The sequence below is a fragment of the Oryctolagus cuniculus genome, chromosome 16 (assembly GCF_051225735.1).
Source record: "Oryctolagus cuniculus isolate XC-2025 breed Fujian yellow rabbit chromosome 16, ASM5122573v1, whole genome shotgun sequence".
NCBI lineage: Eukaryota > Metazoa > Chordata > Mammalia > Lagomorpha > Leporidae > Oryctolagus > Oryctolagus cuniculus.
In genome coordinates this window covers 21,837,715-21,865,199 of record NC_142882.1, presented here as the reverse complement: position 1 = coordinate 21,865,199, position 27,485 = coordinate 21,837,715, and the positions used below count along the sequence as shown (strand labels likewise).

General features: G+C 40.9%; 1 protein-coding gene across 1 annotated transcript; it reads left to right on the top strand.

Moving 5' to 3' along the window:
* The first annotated feature begins 16,157 nt into the window (after positions 1-16,157).
* LOC149121584 (olfactory receptor 7A17-like) lies at positions 16,158-19,732 on the top strand. The gene is made up of 2 exons (XM_051835780.3): positions 16,158-16,267; positions 16,620-19,732. The coding sequence occupies exon 2, from the start codon at positions 16,629-16,631 to the stop codon at positions 17,556-17,558; it is 930 nt and encodes a 309-aa protein (XP_051691740.1). The 5' UTR covers positions 16,158-16,267; positions 16,620-16,628; the 3' UTR covers positions 17,559-19,732.
* The last annotated feature ends 7,753 nt before the right edge of the window (positions 19,733-27,485 follow it).

Below are 27,485 nucleotides of genomic sequence, written 5' to 3'. Positions count from 1 at the left end.
GATACACCACATCAACAAAGTGCAGAAAAAAAACCGTATGATTATCTCAATAGATGTAGGGAAAGCATTTGATAAAATACAACACCCTTTCATGATGAAAACCCTAAGCAAACTGGGTATAGAAGGAATATTCCTCAATACAATCAAGGCAATTTATGAAAAACCCACAGCCAGCATCCTATTGAATGTGGAAAAGTTGGAAGCATTTCCACTGAGATCTGGTAGCAGACAGGGATGCCCACTCTCACCACTGCTACTCAATATAGTTCTGGAAGTTTTAGCCAGAGCTATTAGGCAATAAAAAGAAATTAAAGGGCTACAAATTGGGAAGGAAGAATCAAACTATCCCTCTTTGCAGATGATATGATGATTTAGGGGATCCAAAGAACTCTACTAAGAGACTCTTGGAACTCATAGAAGAGTTTGGCAAAGTAGCAGGATATAAAATCAATGCACAAAAATCAACAGCCTTTGTATACACAAGCAATGCCACCACTGAGGAAGAACTTCTAAGATCAATCCCATTCACAATAGCTACAAAAACAAATACCTTGGAATAAACTTAACCAAGGGTGTTAAAGATGTCTACGATGAAAATTATATAACCCTGAAGAAAGAAGTAGAAGAGGATACCAAAAAATGGAAAAATCTTCCATGCTCATGGATTGGAAGAGTCAACATCATCAAAATGTCCATTCTCCCAAAAGCAATTTACAGATTCAATGCGATATCAATAAAAATACCAAAGATATTTTTCTCAGATCTGGAAAAAATGATGCTGAAATTCATATGGAGACACAGGACACCACGAATAGCTAAAGTAATCTTATATAGCAAAAACAAAGCTGGAGGCATCACAATACCAAATTTCAGGTCATACTGCAGGGCAGTTATAATCAAAACAGTATGGTACTGGTACAGAAACAGATGGATAGACCAATGGAACAGAATTGAAACACCAGAAATCAATCCAAACATCTACTGCCAACTTATATTTGATCAAGGATCCAAAACCAATCCCTGGAGTAAGGACAATCTATTCAATAAATGGTGCTGGGAAAATTGGATTTCCATGTGCAGAAGCATGAAGCAAGACCCCTATATTTCTTTTTTTTTTTTTTTTTTTTTTTTTTTTTTTTTTTACTTTACCTATGACTTTTTTTTTTTTCTGTTATTATTTTTTTTAAACTTTTATTTAATGCATATCATTTTCCAAAGTACGACTTATGGATTACAATGGCTTCCCCCCCATACCGTCCCTCCCACCCACAACCCTCCCCTTTCCCACTCCCTCTCCCCTTCCATTCACATCATGATTCGTTTTCGATTATCTTAATATACAGAAGATCAGCTTAGTATACATTAAGTATGGATTTCAACAGTTTGCTCCCACACAGAAACATAAAGTGAAAAATAATAGATGATTTTTTTAAATGATGATGAAATCAGAGCAGACCTATTGTCATGTTTAATCCCAGTGAGAGTCAAGTTGGGAATTGATAATTTCTTTTTTTTTTTTTTTTTTTTTTTTTTTACAGAGGATCAGTTTAGTATGCATTAAGTAAGGATTTCAACAGTTTGCACCCCCATAGAAACACAAAGTGAAATATATTGTTTGAGTACTCGTTATAGCATTAAATCTCAATGTACAGCACATTAAGGATAGAGATCCTACATGAGGAGTAAGTGCACAGTGACTCCTGTTGTTGACTTTACCAATTGACACTCCTGTCTATGGCATCAGTAATCTCCCTATGCTCCAGTCATGAGTTTCCAAGGCTATGGAAGCCCTCTGAGTTCTCCGACTCTTATCTTGTTTAGACAAGGTCATAGTCAAAGTGGAGGTTCTCTCCTCCCTTCAGAGAAAGGTACCTCCTTCTTTGATGACCTGTTCTTTCCACTGAGATCTCACTCACAGAGATCTTTTGCCAGAGTGTCTTGGCTTTCCATGCCTGAAATACTCTCATGGGCTTTTCAGCCAGATCCGAGTGCCTTTAGGGCTGATTCTGAGGCCAGAGTGCTATTTAGGACATCTGCCATTCTATGAGTCTGCTGAGTATCTCACTTCCCATGTTGGATCACTCTCCCCTTTATTTATTCTATCGGTTAGCGTTAGCAGGTACTAGACTTGTCTATGTGTTCCCTTTGACTCCCAGTCCCTTCACCATGACCAACTGTGAACTGAAACTGATCACCTGGAACAGTGAGATGGCATTGGTACATGCCACCTCGATGAAGACCCCTATATTTCACCTTACACAAAAATCCACTCAACATGGATTAAAGACCTAAATCTATGACCCAACACCATCAAATTATTAGAGAACATTGGAGAAACTCCGCAAGATATAGATACTGGCAAAGACTTCTTGAAAAAGACCACGGAAGCACAGGCAGTCAAAGCCAAATTTAACATTTGGGATTGCATCAAATGGAGAAGTTTCTGTACTTCAAAAGAAACAGTCAGGGAGTGAAGAGACAACCGACAGAATGGGAAAAAATATTTGCAAACTATGCAACAGATAAAGGGTTGATAACCAGAATCTACAAAGAAATTAAGAAACTCCACAACATCAAAACAAACAACCCACTTAAGAAATGGGCCAAGGACCTCAATAGGCATTTCTCAAAAGAGGAAATCCAAATGGCCAACAGGCACATGAAAAAATGTTCAAGATCACTAGCAATCAGGGAAATGCAAATCAAAACCACAACGAGGTTTCACCTCACCCCAGTTAGAATGGCTCACATTCAGAAATCTACCAACAATAGATGCTGGCGAGGATGTGGGGAAAAAGGGACACTAACCCACTGTTGGTGGGAATGCAAACTGGTCAAGCCACTATGGACGTCAGTCTGGAGATTCCTCAGAAACCTGAAGATAACCCTACCGTTCAACCCAGCCATCCCACTCCTTGGAATTTGCCCAAAGGAAATTAAATTGGCAAACAAAAAAGCTGTCTGCACATTAGTGTTTATTGCAGCTCAATTCACAATAGCTAAGACCTGGAACCAATCCAAATGCCCATCAACAGTAGACTGTATAAAGAAGTTATGGGACATGTACTTATGAAATACTATATAGCAGTCAAAAAGAATGAAATCCGGTCATTTGCAATAAGATGGAGGACTCTGGAAAACATTATGCTGAGTGAATTAAGCCAGACCCAAAGGGAGAAATATCATATGTTCTCCCTGATCGGCGACAGCTAACTGAGCCCCAAAGTGGAAACCTGTTGAATGAAATGGACACTATGAGAAATAGTGACTTGATCAGCCCTTGTCCTGACTGTTGATGTACAATGTAATACTTTATCCATTTTAGTATTTTTTTCACCTAGTACTATTGGTTGAACTCTGTAGTTAACACACAATTATTCTTAGGTGTTTAAATTTTAACTGAAAAGTGATCCCTGTGAAATATGAGTGGGAATAAGAGAGGGAGGAGATGTACCATTTGGGATATGCTCAATCAGACTTGCCCCAAATGGTGGAATTAGAAACATGACATGGGATTCCAATACAATCCCAAGTACCAATGCCATCTCACTAGTCCAAGTGATCAATTTCAGTTCACAATTGATCATAATGATACGTCTAAGAGTCATAGGGACCACACAAACAAGACTAGTGTCTGCTAATACTAACTGATACAATAAAAAAGGAGAATACGATCTAACATGGGAAGCGGGATACACAGCAGACTCATACAATGGCAGATGTCCTAAATAGCACTCTGGCCTCAGAATCAGCCCTTAAGGCATTCGGATATGGCTGAAGAGCCCATGAGAGTTTTAGGCATGGAAAGCCAAGACACTCTGGAAAAAAAAGAAGGCCTAAATGAAAGATCTCTGTAAGTGAGATCCCAGTGGAAAGAACAGGTCATCAAAGAAGGAGGTACCTTTCTCTGAAGGGAGGAGAGAGCTTCCACTTTAACTATGACCCTTTTGGAATAATATTGAAGTCGGCAAACTCGAAAGACTTCCATAGCCTTGGCAACTCATGCCTGGAGCCTAAGGAGATTTCTGACGCCATAAACAAGAGTGTCAAATTGTTAAGTCAACAACAGGAGTCACTGTGTACTTACTCCTCATGTGCGATCTGTCCTTAATGTGTTGTCCAATGTGAAGTAATGCTATAACTAGTACTGAAACAGTATTTTACACTTTGTGTTTCTGTGTGGGTACACACTGACGAAATCTTTACTTAATATATACGAAATCGATCTGCTGTATATAAAGATAATTGAAAATGAATCTTGACATGAGTGGAATGGGAAAGGGAGAGGGAGATGGGAGGGTTTGCGAGTGGGAGGGAAATTATGGGGGGGAAGCCACTGTAATCCATAAACTGTACTTTGGAAATTTATATTTACTAAATAAAAGTTAAAAAAAAACTGTGCTTCTCACATATATAAATAAAATCTTTAAAAAAACAAAGACAGTGGAGGATCTAAAATGGTGGGAGTGGGCAGGAGCTTCTTGATGTAGTGTAGGAGAAGACAGTTTAATAAAAGTGAAGACATTATAGTTTCAGGGAAGATTTAGGGAAAAATGGAAGAGGAAACTCTTCCGTAATTAGAGGAACATGGTGTACCTACATGGAGGGCACAGGTGCCCATGCCTGGTACTCTAGCTTCTGAGAGCCTCCATCCCAGTGCTTGAATGTGAGTTGATACAAAACCACAGTAGCCCAGGACACTGGCAGAAAAGTGGCAGGAAGAGCCTAGAGGGAATGAGACTGAAGCCCCATGGGGGAAAGTACAGCAGAGTGACTAGAGGGGAGAACAAAACAAAACAAAAAGGACGGTATGCACACGATTCTCTCTCTCTAATCACCTTACAAAGGAATATGAGCCAATAATGTAGGTACCATTTTGGACATATGTAACAGCTGTGTAAGCTTGGGATGACACCTGGCAATCAGCTGGAGAAACCTGACTCTGGTGGAGAGTAATAACAGGAGACTAAGACCTAGTAACTGTGTGGAGCTTCTGAACCGGGACTATGAAAAAAAAAAAACCAGCGTGTGTGGGAGAACTCAAGGTGTGGCCAAGACTTTGAGTAGTCTTGGTGGAAAATGCCACAAGCTCATGCGGCCCTGACAAACCAGTGAGAGACATTACAGGGGAATCTGAGCTTATACTGAGGACTGCACAGATCCTTTGTGTGGTCCTTGGGACAGAACAGATGAATATTATACCCACTGGGGCTAGCACTCAGGAACTGATCACCATCAAGGAGAAGAGCTCAGCTGAATGGAATTACTTCCCTTCTGATTAAAAAAAGAGAGCGAGAGAGAAAAAAATTTACCACACCAAACCTTAGTGTGTCACCTTAGACACACCCTTAACCCTGAAGAATGGAACAGAGCTCTCTGACCACACCCACCACAAGCCTCTAGAGATTCACTGAAAGCAGACAGTCCACTTATCTACAGAGTCATAGTACAATGAGAAAAGCCACCACAGTGGAAAAAAAAGAAGAAACCAACGAGTATCTCCACAAATGCCAAATAACAAATGCCACAACCCAAGAAACAAGAATAAGGAAGACAACATACCACTCCAAAAAGAACATGACATTTCAATACAAGATGATGAAGATGATGAATAGAAGAAATGTAAGAAATAGAACTCAAAAAATTAATGATAAGGATACTTAGAAGTAATCAAAAACAAATGCACGATCTACTGAAATCCATGCAGGTCATGAAAGAAAATCTCTCTCATGAAAATGAAATCTTAAGGAGAGATCAAATTGAAATTAAGAATCCAATAGACCATGAAATTGAGATATTGAAGAGAAATCAAAATGAAATGAAGAATTCAATAGAACAAATAAAAACCACAGCTGAGAGCTTTGAAAACAGAATCAGTGAGGCAGAAGAGAGAATATCAAACTTGGAATACAGAGCACAGGAAAGTATAGTCAAACCAAAGATAAGAAGAGGAAATTAAAAATCTAAAAAATATTATTGTGAATCTACAGGATACTATTAAAAAATCCAACATTCAGGTTCTAGGAGTTCCTGAGGGCATGGAGAGAGATAAAGGACTAGAGGGCCTTTTTAGTGAGATACTAGCAGAGAACTTTCCGGGTTTGGAGAAGGACAGAGACATTCTAGTACAGGAAGCATGCAGAACTCCCAATAAACATGACCAGAAGAGATCCTCACCACGACATGTTGTAATCAAACTCACCACAGTGAAACATAAAGAAAAGATCCTAAAATGTGCAAGAGAGAAACGTCAGATTACTCTCAGAGGATCTCCAATTAGACTCACAGCAGACTTCTCATCAGAAACCCTATAGGCTATGAGGGAATGGCGAGATATAGCCCAAGTACTAAGAGAAAAAAAAAACCCTGTCATCCCAGTATATTATATCCTGCAGAGCTCTCATTTGTGAATGAGGGTGAAATAAAGACCTTTCATAGAGAATAGAAAAAGAAAGATTTGCCACCTTTCGTCCAGCCCTGCAAAAGATGCTTAAAGATGTGTTACACACAGAAACACAGAACATGGTCAACAATACGTAAGAATTTAAAGGAAGAAAATCTCTCAGTAAAAGATCACAGGAAGTTCAAAGGATATATTTGAAGTATCTTTGGGAAAATGGCAGGGCAATGTCACTACTTATTAATAGTCAACATTGAATGTAAATGGCCCCAACTCTCCAGTTAAAAGACACAGACTGGCTGAATGGATTAAAAGAAACCTATCTACTTGCTGCTTACAAGAAACACATCTTTCTAACAAAGGTGCATGCAGACTGAAAGTGAAAGGTTGTAAAAAGATATTCCATGCCAACAGAAACCAACAAAGAGCTGGCATAGCCATCTTAAAATCAAACATAATAGACTTTATTTTTTTAAGATTTATTTTATTTATTTGAAAGACAGAGTTACAGAGAGTTATAGACAGAGAGAGAGAGAGAGAGAGGTCTTCCATCTACTGGTTCATTCCCCAGATGGCTGCAATGGCTGGAGCTGTGCTGATCCAGATCCAGGAGCCAGGAGCTTCTTCCAGGTCTCTCATGAAGGGGCAGGGGCCCAGGAATTTGGCCATCTTCTACTGCTATCCCAGACCATAGCAGAGAGCTGGATCAGAAGAAGAGCAGCCGGGACTAGAACTGGCGTCCATATGGAATGCCGGCACTTCAGGCCAGGGCGTTAACCTGCAGCACCACCACGGCAGCCAGGACAAAATAGACTTTAACACAAAAACTGTAAAAAGAGACAAAGATGGACACTATATAATGATTAAGGGATCAATTCAACAGGAGGATATAACTAACATAAACGTATATGCACCTAATTACAGGGCAGCAGGCTATTTAAAAGATATGTTAAAGGACTTAAAGGGAGACTTAGACTCCAATACAATACTATTGGGGGACTTCAATCTTCCAATTTCAGCAATGGACAGATCAACCAGATAGAAAATGTACAAGGAAACAGCAGATTTAACAGATATCTACAGAACTTTTCTTCCTACACATAAAGAATACACATTATTCTCAGCAGTGCATGGAACTTTCTCTAGGATTGACCACATACTGGGCCATAAAGCAAGTCTCGGCAAATTCAAAAAAATCAAAATCATACCATGCATATTCTCGGACCACAAGGAAATGAAGCTGGAAATTAGCAACTTAGGAATCTCTAGAGCCTATGCAAACACATGTTCCTGAATAAACAGTGGGTCATAGAAGAAATCAAAAGAGAAATAAAAAACTTTCTAGAAGTAAATAAGATAACAACACAACATATCAGAACTTATGAGATACAGCAAAAAAAGTGTTAACAGGAAAGTTTATAGCAATAGGTGCCTATATCAAGAAATTGGAAAGGCACCAAACAAATGAACTATCAATGCATCTCAAGGATCTAGAAAAACTACAGCAAACCAGACCCAAAGCTAACAGGAGAAGAGAAATAATTAAAATTAGAGAAGAAATCAACAGAATTGAATCCAAAAAATTACAAAAGATCAGCAAAATGAAGAGATGGATTTTTGAAAAACAAATTGACACATCATTGGCCCAACTAACCCAAAAAAGTAGAGAGAAGACCCAAATCATAGATGAAAAAGCGAATGTAACACAGACACCACAGAAATAGAGTCAGCAGAAATTACTACAAAGAATTGTATGCCAGCAAACAGGGAAATCTATCAGAAATGGATAGATTCCTGGACACATACAACCTACCTAAATTGAACCAGGAAGACACAGAAAACCTAATCAGACCCATAACAAGGTCATTGAAATTGATCAGTAATAAAGACCCTCCCAACAAAGAAAAGCCTAGGGACAGATGGACGCACTGCTGAATTCAATCAGACATTTAAAGATGAACTAACTCCAATTCTTGTCAAACTATTCAGCACAATCGAAAAAGAGGGAATCCTCCCAAATTCTTTCTATGAAGCCAGCATCACCTTAATTCCTAAGCCAGAAAAAGATGCAGCAATTAAAGAAAACTACAGACCAATATCCCTGATGAACATAGATGCAAAAATCCTCAATAAAATTCTGGCCAATGCAATGGCAACAACACATCAGAAAGATCATCCACCCAGACCAAGTGGGATTCATCCCTGGTATGCAGGGATGGTTCAATGTGTGCAAAACAATCAATGTGATACACCACATTAACAGACTGCAGAAGAAAAACCATATGATTATCTCAATAGACGCAGAGAAAGCATTTGATAAAATACAACACCCTTTCATGATGAAAACCCTAAGCAAATTGGGTATAGAAGGAACATTCCTCAACAAAATCAAGAAAATTTATGAAAAACCCATGGCCAGCATCCTATTGAATGGGGAAAAATTGGAAGCATTTCCACTGAGATCAGGTACCAAACAGGGATGCCGACTCTCACTATTACTATTCAATACAGTACTGGAAATTTTAGCCAGAGACATTAGGCAAGAAAAAGAAATTAATGTGATACAAATTGGGAAAGAAGAAGTCAAATTATCCCTCTTTTCAAATGATATGATTCTTTATTTAGGGGATCCAAAAGACTCCACTAAGAGACTATTGAAACTCATAGGAGAGTTTGGCAAAGTAGCAGGATATAAAATCAATGCACAAAAATCAATAGGCTTTGTATACACAGACAATGCCATGACTGAGAAAGAACTTCTAAGATCAATCCCATTCACAATAGCTACAAAAACAATCAAATTCCTTGGAATAAACTTAACCAAGGATGTCAATGATCTCTATCATGAGAATTACAAAACCTTAAAGAAAGAAATAGAAGAGGATATCAAAAAATGGAAAAATCTTTCATGCTCATGGATTGGAAGGACCAATATCATCAAAATGTCCATTCTTCCAAAAGCAATTTATAGATTAAATGTGATACCAGTCAAAATACCAAAGACATTCTCCTCAGATCTAGAGAAAATGATGCAGAAATTCATATGGATGTAAAAAAAATGCAATGATTTGGAACAGCCCTTGTCTCGACTGTTGAGGAATAGTGTTTTTTATGTTTTTTTTTTGTTTTTTGTTTTTGTTTTTGTTTTCATGCAAATGGTGGAACACTTTACTTAGTGTAGAGTTGGTCTTCCATTTATAAAGTTAACTGAAAATACACCTTAGTAGAGAATATGACTGCATTTTGGAGTGGAAGGAGGGGGAAGAGTGGGAGGGCAGGTACGGTTGAAGGAATCACCATATTCCTAAATTTGTAGTTATGAAATGCAAAAAAAGTCATGCTTTCGCTTATTGTGGAGAGCTGAAAAAAAATCTCAAAAAACCCTAGGGGCTGGAACTGTAATGCAGCAGTTCAAGCCATCACCTGCAACACCAGTATTCTATATGGCTGCCAGTTCAAGTCCTGATCCTGCCTTTCTGATCCAGCTCCCTGATAATGTGCTTGGAAAAACAGGCAGGGGTAGTTCTAAGAGCCTGGGCCCCTTGAGGACCTGAGGAAGCTCCTGGCTCCTGTCTTCTGCCCAGTCCAATGCCACATGGTGCAACCATTTGAGGATGAACTAATGGATAGAATTTCTCTCCCCACCCCCTCTCTCTCTTTCTCTGTATTTCCCTCTCTTGCATCACTCTGCCTTTCAAATAAATTAATAAATGTCTAAAAAAGAACCTTGAACATTGGTTACTAGAGGATGGGAGAGATTAGGTGTATAAATGGAGATTATATTACAAAACAGGGCAAGTCAGTTGAAGTTTGTAGATTGTGATAAATAGATCATACTAATGTGAGATTTTTTTCTTTTTCTTTTTCTTTTTTGACAGCCAGAGTGGACAGTGAGAGAAAGAGAGAGACAGAAAGGTCTTCCTTTGCATTGGTTCACCCTCCAATGGTGGCCGCGGCCAGTGTGCTGCGACCGGCGCACCGCACTGATCCGAAGCCAGGAGCCAGGTGCTTCTCCTGGTCTCCCATGGGGTGCAGGGCCCAAGGACTTGGGCCATCCTCCACTGCACTCCCTGGCCACAGCAGAGAGCTGGCCTGGAAGAGGGGCAACCGGGACAGAATCTGGCGCCCCGACCCGGACTATAACCCGGTGTGCTGGCACCACTAGGCGGAGGATTAGCCTGTTGAGCCACAGCACTGGCCTAATGTGAGATGTTAACAATGGGGGGCTGGATGTGGGGGTGTATGAGCTCTTTGTCCTACTTCACAATCTTACTTTTTCTATAAAAACTGGCAAAAAAGCAAAGCAGGATTTCTGAGGATGAAGGAGAACTTCTGAGTGAGAAATTGCAATTTGAACTTGAATTCCTGGTGGTCTATGTGCACACGGATGTTGGAATTGCTGGTATGAATCGATGTTCTTATCCTCACTGTCCACATTTGGTACAGAGCAGACATAGGTGATGGATGCTACCCTGTGTGACACAGAAGCTCAGAAGCATGCTTCACGTTGCAAATATCCCTAAGCATACATCCATCCCTGTCAGGAACCTCTGGTGCAAGGGTTGAGGACTGGGGGCATACTTCAAGGCACCAACCCTTACATGAGGGTCAGATTGGTGTCCACCCCTCTGAGCCCTATTTTGGCAACCAAGATTTTTAACATAGCCTCCACAAAACAGACTTTGGCATGTATTAAATCAGACAACTGCTAGAATGTGCTACTCTCTGATCCAACATGGGAAGTGAGATACTCAGCAGACTCATAGAATGGCAGATGTCCTAAATAGCACTCTGGCCTCAGAATCAGCCCTAAAGGCATTCGGATCTGGCTGAAAAGCCCATGAGAGTATTTCAGGCATGGAAAGCCAAGACACCCTGGCAAAAGATCTCTGTGAGTGAGATCTCAGTGGAAAAAATAGGTCTTCAAAGAAGGAGGTACCTTTCTCTGAAGGGAGGAGAGAACCTCCACTTTGACTATGACCTTGTCTAAACAAGATAAGAGTCGGAGAACTCAAGGGGCTTCCATAGCCTTGGAAACTCATGACTGGTGCATAGGGGGATTGCTGATGCCATAGACAGGAGTGTCAATTGGTAAAGTCAACAACAGGAGTCACTGTGCACTTACTCCTCATGTAGGATCTCTGTCCTTAATGTGCTGTGCATTGAGATTTAATGCTATAACGAGTACTCAAACAATATATTTCACTTTGTGTTTCTATGGGGGTGCAAACTGTTGAAATCTTTACTTAATGCATACTAAACTGATCCTCTGTAAAAAAAAAAAAAAAAAAGAAAAAGAAAAAGAAAAGAAAAGAAACTATCAGCTCCCAACTTGACTCTCACTGGGATTAAACATGACAATAGGTCTGATCTGATTTCATCATCATTTAAAAAAATCATCTATTATTTTTCACTTTATGTTTCTGTGTGGAAGCAAACTGTTGAAATCCTTACTTAATGTATACTAAGCTGATCTTCTGTATATTAAGATAATCGAAAATGAATCTTGATGTGAATGGAAGGGGAGAGGGAGTGGGAAAGGGGAGGGTTGTGGGTGGGAGGGACGGTATGGGGGGGAAGCCATAGTAATCCATTATTCGTACTTTGGAAACTTATATTCATTAAATAAAAGTTAAAAAAAAAAAGGCAAAAAAAAAAAAAGAATGTGCTACTCTCAGGCCATGTTCTAATATCTCCCTGTGATTATATTAATTAGCAGGAGAAATAGAATGAGGGTTCACCTAATTCTTCCTGGTCTCTTGGGAGCCACTAACAAGAAAACTGTGTTTTGTCCAGGGAAATGTCCCTCAGAGGAATCAGAAGCTTACAGCTCAGAGCCACAGGCAGGGAGGTGCCTAATGAGCAGGTGTAGGGAGCAGAAATACCCCATCTGCTGCCCTCCCTCAGATTGTGCAACCTTGGATGAGAAGCAACCTGGTTGCATTTGGAGTCCTGAGTCTGGCTCAGGGACTGATGCCTCCCTCCTCCCTGCTGCTTTGTCTGGGACAGAGCTTCAGTCTCCATCATCCACCATCCAGGGAAGAATTTGGGCTTCCACCCAGAGACCTTCCTCCCAGAAACCCCATGTAGGTGAGTCTGGCTGACACTGCAGGAGAGTCCTAGGCTTGGACACAGACTTTCACCTGGGATCCACCAAGAGTTGCACCAACTTAGCTCACATCCCAGAGGGGACTGGGGTTGCTTGTTTACTTGATGAACATTTGTTTGTGCAGTTGTTTGTGATGATAAAAGGGCAATGGCCATTGGCTGAAGAAAAAATGCTGGTGAGGGAAGGCCATTTCCTACAGGGAATGAGAGGCATTAGTGCCTAACAGACAGGGAGCCAAATTCACAGCATTTTGAAATCTGGGGCAGTAGAGGAGTTTCATTTCCTCCATGTGTGTGCCCTTATTGTTGACAACTCAGAATTGATTAATGCAAGGGAGAAGATGGCTCCTGATGCTGGAGACTCAGTCACCAACCTTCCTACTCTGGTTTTTAAGGGAGGACATAGCTGACTTCTCTGTGGGAAAGAAAGGCCCAGATAGGGAGAAGTGCTTGCATGTGTACCATTATAGTAGCAGCTGTGGAGACATACACGTCTCAGTGTTTCCACACTTGGTGCTTACATGACAAAATGTATCAGTGATGCAGTAAGAACAGGTCCATTATGGCCAGCACCATGGCTCACTAGGCTAATCTTCTGCCTGCGGCACTGGTACTCCGGGTTCTAGTCCTGGTTGGGGCACCGGTTCTGTCCCGGTTGCTTCTCTTCCAGTCCAGCTCTCTGCTGTGGCCCAGGAAGGCAGTGGAGGATGGCCCAAGTGCTTGGGCCCTGCACCTGCATAGGAGACCAGGAGGAAGCACCTGGCTCCTGGCTTTGGATCAGCGCAGCGCACCCACTGTAGCAGCCATTTGCAGGGTGAACCAACGGAAGGAAGACTTTTCTGTCTCTCTCACTGTCAAAAAAAAAAAAAAAAAAAAAGGAACAGGTCCATTAAAGACACCTGCTAGGCAGGTAGTTTATTGGCTATGAGCTTTGGTGTACTCAGCAGTTTCCAATCCTTTGCTCTCTCTTCTACTTCATCCCGGACTTCGCGTTATGTGCATTCAGGTGAGATTGTTTATTCCTGTCTGCCACTGTCATCTTTTCTACAGTAAACTGGCCAAGTTCACCACCTTTTTCTGCCCTGAAAATCTTTCATGTGCAGTGAGAGAGTACTTCAAAGTCATGGAAAATTGTATCTGAAAGGTAAGTTTTATGGCCCAAAATATTTAGTGCAAAAAAGGACTTAATCCATGCTTCTGATAGGTCATTCAAATTTGGGGAAATCTTTATTTTGCAACATTTATGCACCCAAATAAAGCATATGCTTTACCTTTACTTTCCAAGATGTTTTTAAGTACTGTCTTTGATGAATGTAGGAGGACATGTGAAAGCTTGTAATTTTCTATTGTCAAAATTAATAACTCAACCTTGGTCTTCATCCTATTGTCTTAAACCTTGAAAGTAATTCTGCAACCTTAGTGTGAATGTCACCTGTGCATATATTTCCAACTTGCTGCACATCAAATTGTTCTGATAAGTCGATATGCTTTGTTATTATCTTTGCCTTTGTCACTGGAACATGTCCCTTCTGCTGCCATCGGAAATGTCCCACTGTTAACCATGTGTCTGTAGATAGTCTTCCCTCTCTTAAGGAAACTGGGATCCATCTGTCTCTTATAACACACAGCACTGCTTCTTCCCCTCATTTGAGAAGTTTCCATTAGGCTGCATTTATTACCCAATGTTTCAAAAGTTATGGTGACCGGTACTGATGTCATCATATTGTTATACACTTCAATTTAATTTTTAAAATATGTTGTGTCTTTGCTTTTGTTTGCTCATTTATTTATTTTCTTTTTCTATTATTTATTCAGTTATCTATTTAAAAATTTTAATTATTTTCTTGATGCAATATATATTCAGGGACACAATAAATACATGACAGTTACTATCACATTGTTAATAGTAATATCACTGTGACTATCTCATAATTACTTTCTTTTTTTTTAGAGGTAATACATTTTAATTTTTTCTGCTGTTTGTCCATTTACTTCTTTTTTAAATTTTATTTTATTTAATGAACATAAATTTCCAAAGTACAGCTTATGGATTACAATAGCTTCCCCACCTCCCTGTAACTTCCCTCCCACCCACAACACTCCCTCTCCCACTCCCTCTCCCCTTCCATTCACATCAAGATTAATTTTCAATTATCTTTATATACAGAAGATCAATTTAGCATATATTAACTAAGATTTCAACAGTTTGCACCCACATAGAAACACAAAATGTAAAATACTATTTGAGTACTAGTTATAGCATCATAATTACTTTCAAATAATTAACATCTCATGCTAATGTGCTATTAATACTAAGAGTTCATGGATACAGTTTTTGTCTTATTATTTTTTCATAGATACAATTCTTTTTTTTTTTGACAGGCAGAGTGGATAGTGAGAGAGAGAGACAGAGAGAAATGTCTTCCTTTTGCCGTTGGTTCACCCTCCAATGGCCGCCACGGCTGGCATGCTGCGGCCGGTGCACCATGCTGATACGAAGGCAGGAGCCAGGTGCTTCTCCTGGTCTCCCATGGGGTGCAGGGCCCAAGGACTTGGGCCATCCTCCACTGTACTCCCTGGCCACAGCAGAGAGCTGGCCTGGAAGAAGGGCAACCAGGACAGAATCTGGCACCCCGACCAGGACTAGAACCCAGTGTGCTGGCGCTGCTAGGTGGAGGATTAGCCTATTGAGCCACGGCACCGGCCAAATAGATACAATTCTAACCATAAGATGCTTCCATCTCTTTTCCCTTTCTTTCTCTTTGAATTTTTCAGTTAACATCTTAATTTATATTATAGTCGAAGGCTTAGAACTCCACCAAATAAAGAGTTCAACAAGTGAAAACAAAAAAGAGAAACACAGGCAAGGGCTATAAGCCATAGAGGCAGTGTTAGATGATATTTTGATTTTGGGAACATGTGCACCTGGCTGCGCTCTCTATGCCATTCTTTATTCTAAAAGAGCAAAGGGACAGAGCCAGAGTTAGGATCCTGCCAGACACAGTGGGGACTTTTGACCTCACAGTCCTTCAGTGAACAGCTGGTGATCTCAGATGTTAGCTTCCCTCATGTCCATTTCTTTCTTTCTTTTTTTTTTTGCTCATGTCCATTTCATTCTCTCTCTCTCTCTCTCTCTCTCTCTCTCTCTCTCTTTCTCTCTCTCCTTTATCAAGCATATCTTCCATGTTTCTTTAAATAGAGCATAAATCATTGCCCAGTAGGGTGAGAATCATTAGCAATAGTGCATTATTTGGCTCAAGTAGCTCGGAGAGAAGTTTTGGCATGTTCTTCCAACACAGAAATAATCAGTATATTAGGCAGTGAGAATGCTAATTACTGAAATGTGGCCATTATGCAATGCTGAATTCTGCCCCATATAAACATAATCAATTATGATCTGTCAACCATGGTTAAAAAAACAGCTAAAAAATAATTATAATCTCAAAAAGTAAATAAAATAGTCAAGTTTAACTTTTGTACATGAGAGAATTATAGATTTGGATTTTTGTGTACTGTTTTCCTTTGGTGTGTGTATTGTTTTTCAAATACAAGGAGTTTGGCACAGTTTCCACAATATGTATATCTATGCATGCTTTTCAACTTCTTATACCAAAATAATTTTTAAAATCCATTTTACACACTCATCCACAGGGCCTTGTATTTGGGGAAAGTTAATCCTATTGTGACTCCTTGGTGTGGCTGTGTTAGCAGGACATGGAGCTGACACAACGGAGGAGGGAGCTCTGTGAGCCCGTCTAGGTGAGTGTGTGTCTCATGTGGAATGGGAGCTGGGCTCAGAGCAGGGGTTCCCAGGCTCACTGAGTAGACACAAGGGAACTCTTGGCTATGGGAAGACCTCAATTGATAATTTTCAAATGACTACCGGATTTTCCATCAAAACTGACAAATATTTGATGTCTTGGGGAAGGATTGAGGGTGGGACAGAAATTCTTGGTCAGAGATGGCACTAGAAGCTGCCTGATCTGGAACAGTTCCATCCAAAAATACAGGTGCTATATTCTCAACCAGAAAATAGATTTTGAATTCCCACTCTACTGCTAATGTCTGTTTGAGTGACTATTCCTCATGTTATTTTTCTTTTTATTGATAGTGACACCTCATGGAACCGAGAAATGAAACCCAAGTTTCAGAATTCCTCCTCCTGGGTTTCTCAGAGGACCCAGCACTGCAGCCCCTCATTTTTGGGCTCTTCCTCTCCATGTACCTGGTCACTGTGGCTGGGAACCTGCTCATTGTCCTGGCCATCCTCTCAGACCCCCACCTCCACACACCCATGTACTTCTTCCTCTCCAACCTGTCATTGATGGACATCTGCTTCACCTCCACCACCGTCCCCAAGATGCTGGTGAACATCCAGACACAGAGCAAAGCCATCAGCTATGCAGGCTGCATCACCCAGATGTTCTTCTTCATACTCTTTGCAGGGCTGGATGACCTTCTGCTTGCCGTGATGGCCTATGACAGGTTTGTGGCCATCTGTCACCCCCTGCACTACACGGTCATCATGAACTCCCGGCTCTGTGTGCAGCTGGTCCTGGTGTCCTGGGTCATCAATGCCCTAACTGCGCTGTCACACAGCCTACTGGTGCTGCGGCTGTCCTTCTGTGAAAACCTGGAAATCCCCCAGTTTTTCTGTGAACTGAGTCAGGTGATCCACAGTGCCTGTTCTGACACTTTCCTTAATGACATGTTGACATTTTGTACTGCAGTGCTGCTGGGTGGGGGTCCCCTGGTTGGCATCCTGTACTCTTACTCTAAGATCATTTCTTCCATCTGTGCAATCTCCTCAGCTCAGGGGAAGTATAAGGCGTTCTCCACCTGTGCCTCTCACCTCTCCGTTGTCTCCTTATTTTATGGCACAAGCATAGGTGTGTACCTCAGTGCTCGTTCTGCCCCCAGCTCAGTCTCCACTGCCATGGCCACAGTAATGTACACTGTGGTCACCCCCATGCTGAACCCCTTCATCTACAGTCTGAGGAACACAGACATGAAGAGGGCTCTGGAGAGACTCCTGGTCCATGAGCTGTAGAGGAACCCATGGCATTGGGACTGAAGGAGAATCTAGGACTGCAGGTTTCCAAGCCTCAGAGCCAGACAATGGAATATTTTATCAGATTAGAGGAACAGAAGTTGCATAGTCTGTCCACTGTGGTTTTTTATTACAACTTTCGTGACCATGTTCAATGATTTACTTGTTGTACAGAGTTATCTCTAGTATCTCAATGTATTTTCTTTTCAATTTTCCTTTCCCCAATTTTTTTTTTTACCAATGTTGTTCCTGAAATACAAGGGTGCTTCAAAAATTTTATGGAAAAATCATAGTGAAAGAGTAGTTAATTTATGTATTAAACAACTTTGTGTTACACTGTTTTTCTTTTCACAATGCACCTGCTCCTTATGCAATTAAGTATAAAACAATTTAAATAGCCACATATCTCGTGGTGCAAAATGTGTATTGCTTAGGAGTAATTTCTTGTAAAATCACACATACCATGCCCATGAAATATCTCTTTTTTAAGTTAGTAGTTTATTTTTGATATAAAGTATTTTAAATTAACATTACAGTGAAAAGCTTAAAGGCCCTATTCCAGTCCTTTGGGCACCTACACTTGGTATCTGAAGCCATTTCTGCAATTTCAGAATGGAACAAATCATTCGGCCGTAGTTTGCTCTTCTTTGTCCCCCCTCCCTTCCTGCATCCAACCTACAGAATTCCTGCAAACACCACAGACTCCAGCATCAGCGAGCTGTGTGGGTGGGTACTGGGTTCCTTCCCTCCCACAATCCTGCTCCTGGAACCAGCTTGGGAACCACAGTGCCAGACTGGGTCACTGACACAACCTGAGTCACTTTTGCTCCAGGGTAGCTCATCACACTCACACCCCCTCAGTACAGGCACCAAGGAAAGAGAAGTTTGGAAATGTAGATTGGGTATGGGCAAGTCATAAATGACCTTCAATAAAGGCAGCCAGGTCTTTAATCATAAGTAGCATTGTGATGTCATTGTATTCCACTGTCATATGTACATGGACGCTGTGGAGAAAGGGTGTTCTTATCTAGATGAAGGATCCAAACCTGTGTCTTTTTTCCCATAGCACCTATCACCATCTGACTTGGGTGATTTTTAACTTTATTTCCTTATATTCTTACTCCACTTCTAGACTGGAGGGTTAAACATTGTGTTTTATCACCTGATGGTAATAAAAAGATGGGTAAACCTTTCTTTGTCACGGGATATCTGGATATTTATAGCATCAATCATGGGCCATAAAAATTATCAGTTTAAAAATTACCCTTCTAGGTATAGCTAAAAACTTGCCATGGTAATCTGAATCCCATTAAGCTGGATGGTTATAATGCCATCTTAAGTGTTAACATGATCACCTTAAGTGTTAAATTGATCAGATAGATAGGATTAAGTGTTAAATGGATCATACAAATAAGATCAAGTGTATGGTAATAATAATAAATATAATTAAAAAAGAAAGAATGTTGCAACATGGGATGCAGTCCATACAGCAGACTCAAAGAATGACAATCACCTTAAGTAGCACCCTAACCTCAGTTCGGCCCCTAAATCATTTGGATCTGGCTATAAAGCCCATGAGAGCATTTCAGGCATGGAAAGCCAAGACACTGCTCCAAAAAATATGTTTTTCTTGAAGAATCTCTGTGAATGAGACCCCAGTGGAAAGAAGGGGTCATCAAAGAAGGGTGTGCTTTTCTCTGAAGGGAGGAGAGAACTTCCCCTTTGATTATGGCCCTGTCTGAAAACTGACAGAGCTTGTGGACTCAAAAGGCTTCCATTGCTTTGGCAGCTCATGTCAAGAGCCTTGGGTGATCACTGACATCATACATAAGAGCGTTAATTGTTAAATCAACAACAGGTGTCACTGTGCAATTACTCTCCATGTAGGACCTCTGTCCTCAATGAGCTGTACTATGAGAATTAATGCAAAACTTGCTCTCAGTTTTTGTATTTTGTGTGTGTGTGCAAATTGTTGAAATCTTTACTTAGTATCAAGTTGGTCTTCTGTGTACAAATTTAATTGAAAATAAATCTTAATGGAGAATGGCACTGGGAATGGGAGACATAGGAGGAGGTGGAGTGGGAGTGGTCATGGGAGGGTAGGTATGGTGGAAAGAAACTCTATATTACTAAAGTTGGTCTCATGAAATTTGTACTCATTAAATAAAAGGTTTCTTTGGGGGGAAAATGACCCTTCTATAGACTTACTGGGTTTTGAGTCTCATCTGTGTTTGCATTTCCCACTCCTGCATTGCTGATCATCTAAACTGTGTGGACCCTGGGCGGAAGGTAATTACTCATGCTCATATTATGAAGGAATTTCTCATTAACAACATGGAATAAAGGGTGTCTTAGGAAGGATTGAGATAGGGCAGGAATTTTCTGGTCAGTGATGGCACTGGCAGTATCCTAAACAAGAAGATATCCATCCACAAATATGGAGCTCAAATCATGATGGGAGACTGTGAGTTTAGGTTTTCCACTGAGTTGACTATGACTGTTTGTGTGACTATTCCCAGGATCATTTTTACTTTGTCCTGGTAGTGACACTTCATAGAATCAAGAAATGAAACTCAACCTTCATAGTTTTTTATTCTGGGATTCTCAGACACCAGCACTGAAACCCCTCATAAGTGGGCTCTTCCTCTCCATGTACCTGGTCACTGTGGCTGGGAACCTACTCATTGTCCTGGCCATCCTCTCAGACCCCCACCTCCACACGCCCATGTACTTCTTCCTCTCCAACCTGTCCTTGCTGGATTTCTACTTCACCTCCACCACCATCCCCAAGGTTTTTATTTAATGAATACAAATATCATATGTAAAGCTTTTAGGGATATAGTGTTTCTTCCCCCCATATGTGCCCTCCAATTCCTACTCCCATCTCACGTACTACTCTCTCTCCCATCCCATTCTTCATTAATATTTTTAGTTAACTTTATATACAGAACACCAACTCTATGCTAAGTAAAGATTTCAACAGTTTGCACCCACAAAGACACACAAACTATAAAGTACTGTGTGAAGATCAGTTTTACCATTAATTCTCATAGTACAACTCATTGAGGACAGAGGTCCTACATGGAGAGTAGTCAGTTTTCAGACAGGGCCATAATCAAAGTGGAAGTTCTCTCCTCCCTTCAGAGAAAAGTACATCCTCCTTTGATGGTCCCTTCTTTCCATTGGGGTCTCATTCACAGAGATCCTTCATGTAGATCTATTTTTGCCACAGTGTCTTGACTTTCCACACCTGAAATGCTCTGATGTTTTTCTTAGCTAGATCCAAATGCCTTAGGGGCTGATTCTGAAGTCAGAGTGCTGTTTAGCTCATTTGTCATTCTATGAGTCTTCTGTGTGGACTGCTTCCCATGTTGGAATTTTTTCTCCTTTTTAATTCTATCTATTGTTATTACCAGACATTGGTTTTAGTTATGTGATCCCTCTGACTATCCTATATGATCAATTAAACACTTAATATGATCATTTTAACATGTAAGATGGAATTAGTACCACCCAGCTTAATGGGAATTGGAGTACAATGGCAGGTTTTTAGCTGTACCTTTAGGGGTAAGCCTGTGGAAATGCTTGCCAAACTGTTGTTGTCATATGTGACATCTCAAACGAGAGTGGAAATATCAGTCGCAGCTGTTCCACATCTGAATCACTTCCCTGCTAAGGCACCTGAGAAGGCAGCAGGTGATGGCTCAAGTGCTTGGGCCCCTGCCACCAATGTGGAGACCCAGATGGAGTTCCAAGCTCCTGGCTTTAACTTGTCCAACCAAAGCTATTGCAGCCTTTTGGGGGAATGAACCAAGGAAGAGAGAACTCTCTTTCTGTCTGTCTCTCTCTTTCTCTTGGTAACTCTGCCTTTAAATAAATAATAAGTAAATAAATATTTTTAAGATTTATTTTATTTATTTGAAAAGTAGAGTTTCAAAGATAGAGGAATGAAGAGATAGAGTGACAAGTCTTCCAGTCTGCTGATTCACTCCCCAAATGACTGCCAAAGCCATTGTGTTACAGATGTTCCTCAAGTTAGCCATTCAGTAAATGCTCACATAGGTCATGTAAAGATTTGGGCTTTAAAGAGTTTTGGTTTACTTACTGGATGGGCAGAGAGTGTGGTGGTAAGAGAGAGATAACGGAATAAGAAATATAAATTTGTCTCTTTTTCTCTCTTTCAAATAAATAACTACATCTTATAAAAAAAAAGACAAAGAGCTAAACATCATTTCTTCATGAAAATGCTTCCCACACAATTTGTCAAAGAAACAAAATTAGTTGTCATCTTCCATTTTTAGATTCTTTTGGGGCTGGTACTGTGGTGTAGCAGGTAAAGCTGCTACCTGCAGTGCCGGCATCTCATATGGGTGCTGGTTTGAGTCCCAGCTACTCTGCTCCTGATCCAGCTGCAATGATCCACCTCCATGGAGAGGTTGAGGAAATCTATTCCTCACATGTGAATTGATGAAGAATGTTGTTCACATGCAAGTTCTAAAGCTGCAAGTCTAATGTGTCCTAGGGATTCAGAATTTGTGTTTTTTAAAGATTTATTTATTTGAAAGACAAAGCTACAGAGAGGCAGAGGCACATACACACACACACAGAGGGAGAGAGAGAGAGAGAGAGAGAGATCTTCAATTGGCTGGTTTACTCCCCAAATGGCCACAATGGCCAGAGCTGGGCTAATCAAGAAGGCACCAGGATCCAAGAGGTTTTTCTGGGTCTCCCACCTGGTTCAGGGGCCCAAGCACTTGAGCCATCTTCTACTACTTTCCCAGACCATAGCAGAGAGCTGGATTGGAAGAGGAGCAGCTGGAACTTGAACCAGTGCCCATATGGGATGCCAGCACCAAAGATGGAGGCTTAGCCTTCTCTGCCACAGTGCTGGCCCGATGCTACTTCCTTTTTAATTGTATTCTTGCAAGCAAAAAAATTGGAGATGCTTTTAACCAATGTTCATGTTTCTGTTCTGCACAATTATAAATTCTATAGAGTCAAATGTGTGAACTGTTTTCACTGTGTCCCTCATTGCTTTATAAATGCAGAAAGTACTTCTGCAGAATTTGGGGAAGCCAATCACTTTTTATATGTAAACTGATTTTCTCTTGTTTTGAAAACTTAACATTTTTTATGTTTTGCCACATTCACTCCCTAGGCAGACATACAAACATACACACAAGTACCATTTTTTCTTGAAAATGGAGATATTAAGATCACAAAGTGAGGGATTCATGATGATGATCATAAAAGAGAGAAAGAAGGGTATATTTTCATGTACATTAAATGATTCACTGTAGCAATCTTTATAACTACATACCAATCATATGACAGTCACTTTACATATCCCTTCTTGTTAAAGATTTATTGGAGAGGCACAGTTACAGAGAGGAAAAGACAGAGCATATGGGAGAGAGGGGGAGGGGAGAGAGATTTTGCATCCACCGGTTCACTTTCAAAATGGCTACAATGACTGGGGTTAGACCCATCTGAAGTCGTGAGCACAAAAGTCCCTCTGGGTTTCCCAGTGGGATGGCAGGGGCCCAAGTACTCTGGCCATCTCTGCTGCTTTCCATGCACATAAGCAGGGAGTTTGGTAAAAAGCAGAGCAGCTGGGACTTGAACCTGTGCTCATACAGGATGCTGGTGCTGCCCAAAGCAGATTAACCCTCTGCACCACAATACCAGTCCCTTTAGACATCACTTTTGACACAAATTTCCAACTTTTATTTATATTTCCCTGGTATGCACATTCAACATATGCAAATCAATAAATGTGATACATTACATAAATTAAAGAATAAAAACTTTATTCAATACGTTGCAGAGAAAGCATTTGATAAAAATACAACATCCTTTCATGAAGAAACATTAAGCAAATTGGGTATAGAAGGAACATTCCTCAACACAATCAATGCAATTTATGACAATCTTCCATGGCCAACATCATATTGAATGGGGTAAACTGGGAAGCATTCCCACTAAGGTGAAAAGCCAGTAAAGGATGCTCTTTTTTACCATTACTTTTTTTTTTGACAGGCAGAGTGGACAGTGAGAGAGAGACAGAGAGAAAGGTGTTCCTTTACCGTTGGTTCACCCCCCAGTGGCCGCTTCAGCCAATGCGCTGTGGCCAGCACACTGTGCTGATCTGAAGCCAGGAGCCAGGTGCTTCTCCTGGTCTCCCATGCGGGTGCAGGGCCCAAGCACTTGGGCCATTCTCCACTGCACTCCCGGGCCACAGTAGAGAGCTGGACTGGAAGAGGAGCAACCAGGACAGAATCTGGCACCCTGACTGGGACTAGAACCTGGGGTGCTGGTGCTGCAGGCAGAGGATTAGCCTATTGAGCCATGGCACTGGCTACCATTACTTTTGAATATAGTTCTGGAAGCTTTAACTAGAGTCATCAGCCAAAAAAAATGAAATTAAAAGGATGTAAGTTGGAAAGGAGGAAGTCAAATTATGCCTGTTTGCAGAAGACATAATCGTATACATATGAGAACTAAAAGACCCCACTAAGAGATTGTTGGAACTCTAAAGAGAGTTTGGTAAAGTTGCAGGATATAAAAATAAGCAAACAAAAATCAACAGTCTTTTTACACACAGACTATGATGCTGTGGCTGAGAAAGAACTTCTAAGATCAATCTCATTCACAATAGCTATAAAAAATTAAAGACCTTAGGATAAATTTAACAAAGGGAATCCGAAAATTTTAAAATTACAAAAAAATCTTCTATATTCATAAATTGGAAGAATGAATACTATCACAATGTACATAGCCCAAAGCGATTTACTATTCAATGTAATCCCAATGAAAATACCAAGGACATTCTTCTCAGATCTGAAAAAAATTAACCTAAAATTTATCTGGAAATGCAAGAGACCCTGAATACCAAAAGCAATCTCAAACAACAAACTCAAAGTTGGAGGCATCACAATACCAGACTTCAACCTACTTCAGGGCAGTTATTATCTAAACAGCCTGGTACTGGCACAAAAATAGACAAGCAGACCAATGGAACAGAACAGAAATCCAAGAAATTAACCCACACATCTACAACCAATTAATCTTTGACAAATGAACTAAAATCACTCTCTGGAGAAAGGATAGTTTCTTCCACAAATGGTTCTGGGAAAACTGGACACCCACATACAGAAGTATGAACCTTACACCTTATACAAAAATCAAATCAAAATGGATCAAGGGTCTAAGCCTATGATCTGATACCATCAAATTACTAAGGGAGAACATTGGGAGAAACTGCAAGAGATTGAGCATAGGCAAAGACTTCTTGGAAAAGACCCCAGAGGCACAATCAAAGTCAAAATAGACAAATAGACATCATACTGAGAAGCTGCATTGCAAAGGAAACATTCAGCAAAATGAAGAGGCAACCAACAGAATGGGAAAAATTATTTGCAAACTATAAAACTGATAAAGATTTAATATTCAGAATCTATAAAGAGCTCAAGAAACTCAACAACAACAAACAAATAATCCACATAAGAAATGGGAAAAGGCTATGAACAAGCATTTTTCAAAGGATGTAATTAAAATAGCCAACAGACATATGGAGAAATATGATTGTAACTACCACATAGTTCAACCACAGGTGTCAGCTCCACCTCCACCCTAATTGGATTCGCTGCTCCTAATTCCCTGCCTGCCCCTCAGCAAAGGTTTAATAGAAGCTATTTCCAAACACATGCTCTCTCTCTCTCTCTCTCTCTCTCTCTCTCTCTCTCATGCTCTCTTTCTCTCTCTTACTCTCTTGCCCTCTCCCCTCAGCCCATGGGGCTTCACCCACCCAACAATAAACCTTCTCTCTAAAAAAATCAACAAAACTAAAAAAAGCTAAAAAAAGATAAGAAAAAGACAAAAACAATAAAAAAAGAAATTGTAGTTACTAAGAGGTATGCACAGGAAAAATGGTACAAAAGTCTACAACTGCCACAGTAGAATTTCCTCAACTGTAAAATTATATAAATGGCCTCAGCTGGCTACTATCATTGTCACTGCAGAACCAGGAATAAATACATCACTGCATGTGATGAATGGGAATCACTCAAGTCTTTATGTTATCAGGATGGGAAGAATGTTGGGAAAGTCAGAAAAAAAAACAAGGGGAGAAATATTGTGTGTCATTTCAGAGAGCATCACAGCTTAGAAAGTGTGGTTGCTTAAATTCAATAAAGCAGTATCATTTAAACAAATTTATAAGACTGGAAAGGAATTAAACAAGGGATTTCTCTTTGAGGAATCTGAGAAATGAATTGCAATAACAGGAAGACATGATACAGTGGCTTAAGTCTCTGCTTGAGATACCCACAACCCATTCCACAGTACCTAAGGTTGGGTTCCACCTCTGCCTTTTAATCTGGCTTTCCCCGAATGTGATGGCTCAAGTATTGAGTCCCTGTGACACATGAGGTAGATGCAAATGAAGTTCCTGACTCCTGAATTGCATCTGGCCCTACTTTGGCAGTTGCAGGCATTTGGGGAGTTAACCAACAGATGGAATACCCCTCTCCGTCTCTCTCTCTGTTGCTGTCACTCTTCCTTTCAAATAAACAAAAATGAATAAAAAATGAGCATTATTTTGAAGTTATTGCAATCTCAGCTACTGTGACTTAGGGCTCGGCAGTTCTTGGCACTTTCTCTAAGAAGGTTGTTTTATGGCTTCCTGGTGTAGAGTCTTTTCAGCGTGCCCATCATGTACTTATTCCACAGACTGTAGATGAAGGGGTTCAGCATGGAGGTGACCATATTGTACATCACCGAGGCTGTGGCAGTGGAGTGTGAGTTGTGGGTAGCAGAGGAACCAAAGTAAACACCCAGGCAGGTGCAATAAAATAAGTAGAAACAGAGAGGTGAGAGGCACAGGTGGAGAATGCTTTATGCTTCCCCTGAGCTGAGGAGATTGCACAGATGGAGGAGACGATCTTAGAGTAGGAGTAAAGGATCCCAGCCAGGGGGCCACAGAACGCCAAGCCTGCTGCAAAATACATGACCATGTCGTTGGGAAAGGTGTCAGAGCAGGCAATCTGGATCACCTGGTTCAGTTCACAGAAGAAGAGGGGGATTTCCAGGTGTGTGCAGAAGGACAGCCACAGCACCAATAGGTTTTGCAACAAGGAATTCAGGACACAGATGACCCAAGACACCAGGACCAGCTGCACACATAGCCGGGGGTTCATGGTGACTGTGTAGTGCAGGGGGTGACAGATGGCCACAAACTTGTCATAGGCCATACGGCCAGGATAAAATTATACAAAACTCCTAAGACTATGAAGAAGAACATCTGGGTGATGCAGCCTGCATAGGTGATGGCTTTGCTCTGCATCTGGATGTTCACCAGCATCTTGGGGATGGTGGTGGAGGTGAAGCAGACGTCCACCAAGGACAGGTTGGAGAGGAAAAAGTACATGGGCGTGTGGAGGTGGGGGTCTGAGAGGATGGCCAGGACGATGAGCAGGTTCCCAGCCACAGTGACCAGGTACATGGAGAGGAAGAGCCCACATATGTGGGGCTGCAATGCTGGGTCCTCTGAGAATCTCAGGGGAAGGAATTCAATTTATCTGAGTCCCATTCCTGGGCTCCATGTGGCTAACAAAAAAAGAAAAAAATAACACAATAATGTAGTACTAACCTAGCAGAAATGCCACCATTTATTTCCCCAGAAATGGTCTGGACCCCCATAGGCTATCTAAAATCTGCTCCCTGCAGGAAGTCCCTGGGCAGTTCTGATCAGGAATCCCTGCCCTACTCTCAGCCTTCCTACAGCACTGACATCAATCTTCCACCACTTGTTCACACCTCACAAACACAGTTGAAATCTGTGCATTGAGTGTCCTTCCAAAAGTTCCATGAAGAATGCATAGCCTGGGGCTGGGCATGTGGTCCAGCCTTTCAGATGCTGGTTGAGAA